Source organism: Cyanistes caeruleus, chromosome 21 (assembly GCF_971803275.1).
Source record: "Cyanistes caeruleus chromosome 21, bCyaCae1.hap1.1, whole genome shotgun sequence".
NCBI classification, from domain to species: Eukaryota; Metazoa; Chordata; class Aves; order Passeriformes; family Paridae; genus Cyanistes; species Cyanistes caeruleus.
Genome location: NC_141721.1, coordinates 5638433 through 5651024, shown reverse-complemented (window position 1 = coordinate 5651024; position 12592 = coordinate 5638433). Strand labels below are relative to the sequence as shown.

The window sequence follows — 12592 nt, the reverse complement described above, 5'->3', positions numbered from 1 at the left end:
AATATCTTGTTGATGTACACATCCCAACATCACACACAATTCCTCTATGGAAACCTCTAATTACCTAAATCTGAGATTTCCTTTTGGTCTCTGAATTTTGCTTCAAATAAAGGCTTTTACCTTGAGTGGGTCTTGAAGAAGCTCCATACAGATCAAGTTACAAATCAGAAATCCTACTTTTCGGTGCAAACAGCAGTGTAGAGGATAAACTGAAGTAGGCAGCCAAGCTTGCCTGAATGTTCTGTTTATCCTCTGTATGGGGAATAAGATTTGGCTCTCTCTTCTCAGGAGTTGCAGAGTGGCACCTCTAATCCAGTGTGATTATTGCCCACTCCTGTTCCATATGGATTGTCTGGAGCCACCGCTTACTGCCATGCCTCTGGGTAGATGGATGTGCCCAAATCACATAGAACACGTGGTGGTAAGCAGGACTATGATTGCAGTATGGTAACAGGATGTTGGAGTGGAACGTGGCAGGTCCATTAAAGGACAAAGCACAACAAATGTAAAACAGCTTCTGAGCTCTTACTGCTTCCTGTAACGCTTGTAAAGCTCCTGCTGCAAGCAATGCACTCTTCAAAGGAATATGATGCTTCTCTCTGCAATAAGATATAAAGATGGGGGAACTCCTTCCTGTAACTGAAGCTGACAGCTCAGATTGTGGTTCACTGACAGCTTGTCTAGTTTATGACTGGACCCTTTAAGATCTAGATGAGCTTCCAGAACTGGGATACAAAGCAGCACAGTGCTACAAATAGGGGAAGTAATTCTTTGCATGCTTAACCCAAAAAAAGTTTCATTCTAAGAGGGAGTTTTCATTTTTGGAAAAGCAGTGTACTTGAGACTTAAATACTCAGGAAACAGGGGGCTGAAACAAAGGGCTTTTTCCCAGACAAACTGCTTCTGAGAGTATTGATGCTGCTTTGTTGGCCTCTAAATGCTTTTGAATTCATCTCCAGCAATGTGCCCTTTAACAGAAATGGTTAGTGCTGCAAGAAACAAATAGTCTAAAGCTGAGCTGATGCTGTGCTGCCAGTGCTACAAGGCATTATGAAAGTCTTAGGGTGCCTTAGAGTGACTTGCAGATCCCTAACTCCTGTGGCATTATTTGATCACCCAGCTGAACCAGAAGAACTTGACCCTGAGTAATCGATGCCGAGTGTTTGACCGGTTCCAGGACACCATATCTCAGCATGTTGTCAAAGTGGATTTCTTAAACCGAATCCATAAGAAACACCCTCCAAATCGCAGAGTTCTTCAGTCAGTGAAGAGGAAAGGTCTGAAGGTACGTGTAACAAAGTAGTGGTGGGTTTTCATCACATGTACCACCCTGTATATGTGTTTTAGTTTGGAAGGGAAACCAGCACACTCCTTGGGGCAGGAGGAAAAAGATGGGGTCAGAATGATTGTGTTGCTCCCAGAGAGATCTGGGAGTCAGCAGGCACTACCTGCAGAATTTTAGATCTCTTTCCTTCAACTATAAGGCTCAATTATTACAAGTAAGCACTTAAATCTAGCACAAGCATAGAAGGTACAACACAAAAGTTCCTGAAAGTGGCCCTACAGTCAGATTTAGGGCTGTGTTTGTTGCCAGGATGCCTGAAAACTGCCAAACAGACTTCCTTTGGCTGTTTTTTCATGATTTCTCTTACACTGTGGCCACCATGTTGTACCAAGTCACGCCTCACCTAAGGGAATAAAACCTATTAATTTCAGCATGGCTACATCAATTTAAACTACTCAGTCCTTGATACTCTAATGTATCTGCAGGGTTCCTTTGGGTGCAAAAGCAGCAAATGCAAAGTTTAGTGCTGATCAGGCACTTGGTTTAACTAGTCATTCTTGAGTAATTGTTCTCATGTGTGATCTTTTCTCCACAATATAGGTTCCTGATGCTATAAAGTCCCAATACCGGCTTCCACCCCCGTTACTCGCGCCTGCAGCAATTAGAGATGGCGAGCTGATCTGTAACGGGATCCCTGAGGAACCCTTGCAGAAGCACCTTTTGAACACTGAGCACTTAGCCAGCCAGACAGAACAACAGGAGGTAAATGAAGTCAAATGCTTGGACTCCGTGTGTGTGTAGTTGCTTTGGTACAAAGATCCCTTTCCACTTCAGTCATGATGGAGCAGTTGTCTAGGAAACCAACCTCAAGTTCGTGTGTGAAGGTGATAGCTTGTATTGTCTCTGACACCCTTGCCCATTAAAACTTCACTTTGACTTTCCAGGTGAGATGTAAAATTCCTCATTTGACACTTCAGGGAAGTGGTGCAATAGTCCTCTGGCCTTAAGAGTGGAGTCAAGGGCCTTCTGTGTAGACGTCATCTTTATTTCGTGGCTGAGGGGAAACGCTTTGCACTTTGATTATGTAAGGCTGCTCTCTGACACGTTTATTTATAAGTTAATGTCCCATTTCTGGGTCGCTTTTTATTGTGGATGGAATTGGACATGCAAATCAAGGTCAAATGAGTGTTGAAAACTTGTATGAAACTTCTGGCCAGATTCCACAGTGTAAGGGCATGTTAAGTTGCAATCAGTAGAGAAATCAAGTCCTTCTTTAGTGCAGATAAGGTTCTTTCATGTGGCAGGTGCACATCCACTATGAAGCTTAAAATAAATCTTTTGGTCTTCCTTCACTTTGTGTAAAAGGAAAGTGCTCTCCACCCCAGCTTTCTACTCCCTATACCTGAGATAGAGCAGCATTTCTTTCCAGCTATAGAATAAGTTGGAGGATTGTGCTTGGCTAGAAGCCCAAATTAGTGAAAGGTGTGTTTGTAACCTGAGGCTGAAGAGTTACAGCATTTAACAAGTGAAGAGAAGGAGGAGTTTGAAAGTGAGGAAATGCTGCCTTCTCCCTCCTTTAACCTCAGCCCTTGTCTGTCCTATCTCCAACATGGAGATAAACAGTACATAATTTTGTTTGTACTTTAGTACCTCTGGACAAAACTTTCTCCTAATTGTAGATGAGCTCCAGAGCAGATGCTGTAGTTCCACTGCATCTGAGCAGTCAGCAGCTGGATTTCCTCAAGCTGGGTGAACCATGGAGCAACTGTAGAGGTTTGGAGCACTGCTGCCTCCAGAGCTAACCTGCACTTTTTTCTTCCTTCCAGTGGCTCTGTAGTGTTGTTGCGCTCCAGTGCAGCATATTGAAACATTTATCTGCTAAGCAGATGACTTCGCTTTGGGACTCTGAACAAACAGAGAAGGCTGATATTAAGCCTGTTATTGTGGCAGATGGCTCACTCGCCAACCCTTACCAGGCAGCTGACAAGGCACCCACACCTTCCCTCTATTCCATGTCATCTTGCACCTCAGGGATTACCACACAGAATTCCTTGAGCTCCACACAATCCCAGCAGACTTTGTCACAGGAAGATGTTAACTACAGCTCTTGTATAGATAAATCCAAGAAGGCGTCTTCTTGCGGGACTTCGAATGGGCCGACAGCCTCTGACATTAAAGTGAACGGGCCTCATTTCTATGGTGTTTCATCCGAATCCTCAGCACAGTTGACTGACTCCCAGAGGCTCATGGGGTCTGGGAACACAATACCCATTTTGTCTCATCGGCAAACGTGGCCTCGGCCCCTCACGCCCCCAGCGAGTTGTGGACTTCTGAATCACACCATTGGAACCATTGTCAAAACAGAGAACGTAGCAGGACCCGTTTCTTGTGCACAAAGGGGATCTGCACTGGTCACGAGTTTGCCTACGTCCATATCGAGCTCCTGTGGCAGCCTGGAGACCACCAGCACTTTGCAAAGGAAGAATGTGCAGACGCAGATAGGGCCACCGCTGACAGCAGAGCTGCGGGCCGGGGGCTCCCCGCTCAGTGCCACCCGGGCTCTCACGCCTCCCCAGGCTGCAGGAGATGGGGTCTCAGCTGTTGGGTCCACAAACAGATTCTGTTCACCAGCACCACCTTCAGGTATGTGCTGAGCCACTGACCTTGGCCCCGGGGCTGAGAAAAGCTCGGGCTAAACCTCATTCTAAATATCAAGGCTGTAGCAGTGTGCCCTCGTTCGACTGGGAATCAGGATTTCTGTGGAGAGCCAGCAGAAGTTTCTCAGGTCTCCTCTGTATTAGGTCCCTTTATGGGAGCCATGGGTTGTATTTTTGCTGGCTGCCTATACTTGAGTGGGGGGGACTCTGTCCTGACAAGCAGGATAGTAGGTCAGTTGAATTCTTGAAAGCAACAGTAGCTTTATTTCACTTGGCTGCTGCCTCGGTGTTTCAACAGCTGCTACTTTAAAACCCCGGCGCTGCTGTAAAACCACTGGTTTGTTTCAAATGGCCATTTGGATTGCAAGGTAGTCAGTCCTTCTCACAAGAACAGCTCTCTGGGATCTAATCCTGAGTAACTGTTCAGGCAGTGGTTGTGTCCCCTATTGCAGGTGTTGTTGGAGTCTTCAGCTGCACAGCCTTGATGTTGAAGAAATGTGGGCTTGGGAAGCTGTAGTTTGCTTAGGGTCTGTTGGTCTAACACAGGGTGGTTATGCACTTGGGATACTGAGTTGTATCCAAAAACCTTGCTAAATAATAGCAAGGTATATAATAAAGCATATATAACTATTTTTAGTGTAGAAACATAAATTCAGAGTTGTTGACAGATGTTGGAGTAACTGCCCACAGCTCAGATTTTGCTAGAATAAACTTTCACATATGGCATTCTCTTCCCTCTCCACACACCAGCTTAAGACTCAAACCAGCAAACCCCTTGTGCAGATTGGGTGGGAGCAGTCACTGAAAAGCACGTCACAGAGCTGTGTGTCACTTCTCATGCAGTTCCAACCTGCTTAGTGTCAGGTCTGGTGGTTGTAAAGCAACAGAGCAACATCTTTTTATAATCCTTGCTAAAATTCCTCAATGAGTAACTTGTAAGCTTTGCATCGCCTTTGGAAGCAGTCCCCAGGGTATTTGGCCTCTTCCTGAATAAACTTGGTTACTCTGAGGCTGCTGATTTGACCATGCCCTGCTCAGAAATGCAAGGCTGGCAGAAGTTCTGGTAGAGGAAATGAGACTGTATTATAGAAAACTTCTTACTTGTGGTTTGAAGAGCACTGCAAACCCTACATAATTTTGCAGTTACTTAAGATGTTAAATAATTGCCTCTGGTGCAAAGCTTGTGTTCTACAAAATCATTACTTGCTGTAGTGTCTCTTGGGAAAGGTGTAAACATTTAAATTTTCCATCTAACACAATGGATATATATGTTTATAACAAAATCTGTGGTGTGCAAATTTTGCTGCCGAGTACAAAAATGCAAATTGCTCATTACGTTTTTGCCATAAATTTCAATAGTTACAAGAAAATCAGCTCAAGAAGATCTGGTACTGACAACACATTACAGGGATTTTGTTTCCTGGCATTTGCTACTACCTCCTTCAGCTGTGTGGCCACTTCCAAAGCAGAAGGATTTTATTTTGTAAATAATAAAATCTGCTTATGACTGTCACATTCTTTCTGGACAATGATGTGCACCCCAGACTTCATAACAGTGTAGAAATAAAACCAAGGCAGTTGTGCTTTTTATTCATGTTAAAACTTAGACAAGCTACTTGGCAAATGTCTCTTAGGTTTAATAAATTCTTCAAGCTCCTGGGGAGTTGGTGCTCATCTTTCCAGTGTCACCACAGGGAGCAGGAGATTAAATGTATAGGTCAAGAATTCCTCCAGCAGCTGGAGATGAGGCAGAAGCCACGTTTGGCTCTGTGTTGGAGGCACACAGAAGCCTTTCTGTGAGCAGAAAAAAGCTCCTGGCCTCTAGTTCAGGCCTTTTTCAAAGCATGACTATGAGCAAAATGAGTCATTTGGAGCAGCTTGGCAGCCAAGGGCAGCCTGAGGGCTGTGTGCATGTCTGGTGAATGTCACAGTGACATCTCTTCTCTCCATTGCCTCTCCCTGTAGATGGTAAGGTCAGTCCCAACACCTTATCCATAGGAAGCGCTTTAACTCTACCCTCATCACTCACTTCAAACTCTGCAGCTATGTTGGACTTCACCAGTTCCCTGAAAGCGTTTATGGACGGGGGTGAGTATTTAATTCATCATCAGTCTCTGCTAGCCCTGTGTGTTTGCCTCCTTAAAGCATTCCATCTCTGCTTGAGGAAAAGTTCCAGAGATAAAGAAGGGTTGTAGTCAGGTGAGGGAGGGGCTGAGTGTACATTACCTTAAATATGTCACATGCTTCCCTGCTCCTAGTGTTGCCAAGGCAGCAAGACCAATGAAGTGTTTCTGCCTGGAGCTTTTCTGGGGAAGAATCACGACTGGGCTGCTTTCCAGGTGGAATTCACATGCAGGAACCTGCAGCCCTGCCGTGTTGTGCTAACTGCAATCCAGAGCTGCTCCTGGCGGATGTAAAGTCCAGCAGCAATAGATCTTGCAGTAGAGCAATCACCTGAGTGGTGATGCTCCAGTGGGTCTGTTAATTTTGTAATTTATTTCTGCTTCTGTCAGTCTTCTAGACTGGCCTGGTTTTTATTTCCTTTTGTTGCACTTGGCAAAAGATGGCAAACCTTAGCAGAGTGCCTTCTCTGGCAGAGAAGGAGGGGATTGCTGAGCAGCAATCGTCAGTGGCACAGCCAGGCTGTTGCCAGAGATGACTACTACATCTGAAATGTGAAGAAAGCCCTTCTGGCATTGCCAGTGTGACCCTCTTTGCTTGGGTGAACCCCAGCTGCCCAGCCTACTCCCTCTGCTATTGGGAAAGGCTCTTACAGCTCTTCCTCCTCTCCTTTCTGTTTTAACTGTTGTTGATGTAGAGAAAGCTCTTGAAAGAAGAGGTTAGACAGCCTCCTTGCTGCAAGAAAGCAGACTTCTGTAAGGCTTTACAAATATAAACACTTCAGGGTTATCAGAAGATCTGCTCTAAAGCTCAATAATAATATTGGCTGAATTGCCCTGTTTGGTTTAATTGACCCTGCTATGGACATGTGACTCAAGCATGAGCCTGCAGCAGCTTCAAAGGGGGTTACAGCTCTCTGTGATGCAGGGCTGGACTTTCTAACCAGGTAGCAGTGCTTCAGAGGAAAGACCCAACATGCTGTCCAAAGAGGTGCAGTGGCCATCTCTACTGACCTGTTAATTCTGAGCCAAAACAGCAGATTTTCAGCTTTTATCGACCTTAGTTCTCCCAAACTTCTGCTTGCTGTCTCAGTTGTAGCTCTCCAGCCATGGCTGGCACTGGAGGTGATGTGAAATGATAGCTCACCTATGTGTAAGTCTTGATACTGCAGGATTGGTCAAGTCTTTGCTGTTGAAGCAAGCAGCAGGTTTGAAAGTGGGACAGTTAAATCCACTCCAGCTCAGATTGCATATTTTCCCTGAATAACTTACTAATTTTTTTTGTTTATTAACAGAGATTGAGATAAATATGCTGGATGAGCAGCTGATCAAGTTTCTGGCCTTGCAGAGAATACATCAGCTCTTTCCTCCCAAAGCTCAGTCTCTAGCAAGCAGTGTCAATTCCCATCAGCAATCTCCTGTGGGAAACCACATTGAAGGTAAGAGCAGCCCTAGAATAGGTGGATTATGTTGAGCCATAAATTTGCCACTCCTCTGTCTATTCCTTGAAGGAGATTTCCCTCTTCTTCTGGTATCTGATACTCCCTTTCACTTTCCTTTCTTCTCATCCCTCTGCTCTGGATATCCACTGACCAGAAACTCCATCAGGATTCTCTACTTAATTATTTACACATTTGAGCAATGTAAATACTTTAAGTACCTTCAGATTTTCTGCTGGATATGTTTAGTGAAGTTGTGTTTTATTCATCTTAGAATTAGCAAGAGATGGGAAAGTTCATCTCAGGTGCTTGGTGGCTTTTCTTTGCACTCTTACCTTTGAGATGGGCAAGAGAAATCTGTGAGTTCTTGCTCTCTCTTTCTGGAAGAGTTGTTTGTGATAGAAGCACAAGAACAGGAGGAACTGGAGCACAGAATATATGTGTGACATTGTCATTGGCTGTTCAGAATGTCACTGTCAAACTGAAACCACTCACTACGTATGACTAATGCCAGTAATCGAAAACAACTTGAGTTTCTCTTGGAAATCTCCAGATTCCTGGGTTTGGCTTTGTTTATTACCACTGGTATCACCTAAAGCTGCAGGGTGAACATGGCTTCGTGCTCCTCTGCATGCAGCCAGTCAGTTTAATCTGCTTTCAAGCACTAAATGGATAGCCTTGCTGTAGAAGCAGTTCTCTGTTCCCCCTCTGCTAGGCCTGGGGGTAAATACCCCAGATAAAATCTTTGGAAGTCAGTCAGTAACCTTTTTCTGAAGCTCTGTGCTTGCCTACTTTAGCATCAGAGCATTCCCTAAATGCTTTGCCAGTCTTCTTGTGATGGCTGCTGCAGAACAACTCTTGTATGAGCTGCCTTCCTGGTCTGGAATTCTTCAGTAGTCTGCCTTTCTCAAGGCAGATTGGTGCTGTCTTAACCCATCACCCTTTTTGGGCAGGAATGATGCCTTCAACTGGCTGCTTAGCATTGCTGGTGAAATGTTAGATCCAAAGCCTTTAGTGAGCCCTGCAGAGCCAGGCAGCTGAAAGAATTCATGCAGGGCAGCCAAGCAGAGATGGAGCCTGTGATGCCAATTGGTGTGGCCACTATTCTTGATGTAGGTACCTCTGCAGTCTTTCATAATCCTCATGTTCTGTTCTTTCATTTCACCCTCTTGGTGTAATGCTGTCCTGCAGATGTGGTATCACATCAGGAGAGGATTAAACTCAGTGGAAAAGGAGTTTTTCTCTAAAAGACAGTGCTGAAATCCTGGCTAGGTCTGTGTGGCCCAGTGGAGTTCTGTATCTGTTCCACAGATTTTCTGTTCAGTTAATGTAGGCATATGAGTGTGTGATTTGAACTTGGAGCTGCTCTGCAGGCTCAGCCCTCGACCAGCCATTATCAAGTGTGCCATAACCACTGACCTGGGGGTAAAAGAGTCCACTCAGTTAATCATCCTGTCTTAGGAGCTGGATTTATCCCTGCCAAGCTTCATTGAGTCCAGGTGTTTTTCCTGCAGCTTCACTAGAAATGAAATCACGACTGTTAAGTTGGTGAATTCACCAGCACCAATTCTTTCTAAGTGGCACTTAGAGAGCAAAGACTGAGGTCTTTAATTACCCAGAGTAGAAGAGATTAAGAAAGAAGCCAGAGGTAGAAGGCTCGTGTGTTCCTCAGTGTGGCTTCATTGTGAACACTCGGTGTTAATGCTGCTCATTTGCATTGCTTGTGTGGGTTATGAGAAAGCAAATTTCTCTGATTGGCAAAAAGAGGTTTAATGCACAGACATTGCTAGAGGGTTGCAAACTGGTGCTTTGGCCAAAGCTGACTGCATCCTCCTTAGGGTCTGTGCTTTCTGAGCTGGGGACACTGGGGTCAAGCAGCTTTCCCAGTTGATCACCTTGTTCAAGTGATTTCTTTTTATCTTGCAGCGCAAAGAAAGGAAGTGCAAGCCCGGGCAGTGTTCTATCCTCTGATGGGCTTGGGGGGTGCAGTCAATATGTGCTATCGAACCCTCTACATTGGGACAGGTGAGTAGCTTTTTCCTGCCCTGACCTTTCAGAATCAGGATGGTTCTCCCTGAACCCTCCCTAAGGTGTTTGCCAAGTGGGTGTCAAGGGAAATAGACTCACTGTGGCCACTTGTACTGGGATTCTCCACTACAACAAGTGTGGAAGTCCCCCATCTGCCTGAATCTGTGTGGGTGGCAGCTCTGTCACCTGGTGTCATAACTAGAACAGCTGCCTTGGAGTTCTAATGCCTGTCTGATGGAGAGGAGAGTTATGGTTTGCTTGCAGGTTTTGTTTCTTGTTGCTTGGATTCTTCTGGTGCTCTGAGTAGACCCAGGAGCAGTGAAATGCTCTTCAACCTTTGTGGAGCTGCTGGCTCCTTTCCCCCACTTTGTTGAGACTTTGTTGGTGGCTTATCGAAGCATTATTCATGCAGTCCTGGGAGCAGGACAAAAGCAGTTGCTCCCCTGTTTTTTTGCTAATTGAAGTTTAATTCTGTCTGTTGTTCTCTGCTGCCTGACAGTTTGGTTTTTTTCCAATATGAACTGAGCCTGTTTTGTCCTCCCCCGTGACAGGAGCTGATATGGATGTGTGCCTTACAAGCTATGGTCACTGTAACTATGTGTCTGGCAAACATGCCTGCATATTCTATGATGAGGTGAGTGCCTGAGTGATTTTTTTTTTTTTCATTATTATTATTTTTATTTTTTGGTGTGCATGGCAGTGGGAGCTGGAGATGCAGGCAGCAGGTTGTCTTTGTGTGGTGCTCCTTTTGTGAACTACAAAGTAAGAGCCAGGTTTTACTCCAGTGTCAGCTGGAGGCTGTGTCAGCGTTTTCTGTCAAACCCTTTTCTGAAGCACAGAGCTCTGCCAGCATAATTTCTCTGACTGCCTGTGGGCAAGGACTGGCCACAAGTCAGCACTGTCACTGCTGGTGTCTAGGGAAAGAAAAGGACATAGGCATGGTCTGGTACTTTTTGATCTGGATGTGTTGTTAATAAAAGCTAAACTTTGTATGTCAACATCAAACCTCAGCTGGAACAAACCAGGGAACTGCTCTGAGTCCCTTGTTTTCAAGTGTGATGAGGGAGCAAAGCATTCATAGCAGCTGCAGTTCTCTATAAATTATTTATTTAGCTAAAACTTGAGTTAAGCTCGTAGCATAAACAGAAACCTACAATTTCTGCTTAGCTACAGCCCAGAGATTAGTTTGTTCTTGAAGTAAACAGACCAGCAGGCCTGCCAGTAACAGCACTGCTGGAGATGTGTCTTAGCATGGAAACAGTCTTTGAAGCAAGATCCAGTCTTTTATATCACCATTTGTCAACCAGCTCTGGAGCAGGATCCAGGATTAACCCACAGCCAGCTTTAGCCATTCCTCCAGTGCCCTGCAAGCTACCAAACACTCAGTAATGGGATCCTGACTGTAAATCTGTGTGGAAGCATCTCCTCACAGTTATCAGTCATAAATCAGGCTCTGGGCACTGACCTTTGACCCTCCAGCAGGTCTCCTATTGCTGTGGTCACACTGGAGAGGGAGAATTCCCCTTCTTGGAGCTCTCTCTGCAGGTTCTCCTTCTGCAGTCTAGCAGGTTACTTCAAAACCTACTCCCATGTGCATGTGGAGTTTCTGTAACTTGATTAAAGCCTTGTAGTCCCTGAGGGATGAGGTCTTGAGCTCTCAAATGATTCCTGTGAGCTAACCTGAAATCTTCTCTGCTCTGTCAACATCCTCCACAAAGCTCAGCTGAGCGTGACGCTGCTTGTGTAACACTGCGTGTCACAGTAATGTCTGCTGGCATTTCAGCATCTGCACAAGGCCTGTGAATCCCAGACTGCCTCTGTCCTGAGGCTGCTGCAGCACGTGGCATCCCTCTTGCCATCTTGTGCCTGCTTTCCAAAGCTCATCTCTTCCTGCTAGGCACAGGTCTCGGGCCAAGTTTGCATCAGGTACACCTATAAAATGCTGGCTTTTGTGAGCATCAGCTTGAATATCCTGTTACCAAAAGATGTATTGGTTCAAGTGCAGTAGGTAAAACCCACTTCCCTTTGGCCCTCCTCCTCTGCCAGAAAGCAGCTCCTGCAGGAAGGCTGGTTGGTTTGTGAGCAGGGGGATCAGGTTGGTGGTCTCTGAAGCTGGAGGATATTTACCAGCTCTTATTTGACCACCACTGGCAGCAAGGAGAAGGGGATGTGTTTCAGGTGCTTCAAAGAGGTGTGTATGGGCAGAGGCACTTCTGACTGACAGAGGGTGGGGTTAGATTGGCTATTAGGAAGAAATGCTTCCCTGTGAGGGTGATGAGGCCCTGGCACAGGTTGCACAGAGAAGCTGTGGCTGTCCCAACCAGTGTTCAAGGCCAGGTTGGATGGGGCTTGGAGCAGCCTGGTCTAGTGGAAGGTGTCCCTGCCCATGGCACAGGACTGAAAGAAGATGGTCTTTAAGGTCCCTTCCAACCCAAACCATTGATTGATTTCATGTCTTGATTCCCTCCTGTTCCCTTTCTTTTCAGAATACGAAGCATTATGAGCTGTTGAACTACAGTGAGCATGGGACGACCGTGGACAATGTTCTGTATTCATGTGACTTCTCGGAGAAGATGACACCCACTCCTCCCAGCAGTATTGTTGCCAAAGTGCAGAGTGTGATAAGTGAGTGTTGTACCACCACCAAAGGGAGTTGAGAGAGGGCAGGAGCAGGTGGAAACCAACTCCTTGTTGTTGATGCCCCTTGTTCTGCACAGTCTGGTGCACACCTTACAAAAAGGAGAGCCTTGCCACAGCCCTCAGCTGGGGTTACACAAGACCTTCCTCTGCAGCCTGGGGAGCTCTGTGCTCTGACCTAAACCCTACTTCAGCTTCCAGTGCAGGAGTTACCAAGCTCCAGGTCCCCATGAGCAGCCAGTTTAGAGCAGGCCTGAGGCATTTCCCCATGCATGTCCTTCTTTCCCACGCTATGAGAAGATCTGGGCTGTGCTGCAGGATTCTGTCCCTGCATGGCTCACTCCTGCCCTCCACCTGATCAGCTTCCTCTTTTTGGGCTGCCAAAATAGATATGTAAATGCCTCAACCTTGCCAGGGCTGTGAGGA

At 45.9% G+C, this 12592-nt stretch overlaps 1 protein-coding gene across 13 annotated transcripts in view; it reads left to right on the top strand.

The window, feature by feature from the left end:
- PHF12 (PHD finger protein 12) overlaps nucleotides 1-12592 on the top strand; it is a 32509-nt gene that overhangs the window by 18597 nt on the left and 1320 nt on the right. For all 13 annotated transcript variants that reach the window (XM_086859279.1, XM_086859270.1, XM_086859269.1 and 10 more), the window contains 9 exons: nucleotides 289-421; nucleotides 1121-1285; nucleotides 1886-2047; nucleotides 3112-3928; nucleotides 5908-6030; nucleotides 7358-7501; nucleotides 9428-9526; nucleotides 10081-10163; nucleotides 12016-12154. In XM_086859279.1, coding sequence (XP_086715405.1) covers nucleotides 289-421; nucleotides 1121-1285; nucleotides 1886-2047; nucleotides 3112-3928; nucleotides 5908-6030; nucleotides 7358-7501; nucleotides 9428-9526; nucleotides 10081-10163; nucleotides 12016-12154 — 1865 coding nt within the window. The remainder of the gene's footprint in view (nucleotides 1-288; nucleotides 422-1120; nucleotides 1286-1885; nucleotides 2048-3111; nucleotides 3929-5907; nucleotides 6031-7357; nucleotides 7502-9427; nucleotides 9527-10080; nucleotides 10164-12015; nucleotides 12155-12592) is intronic.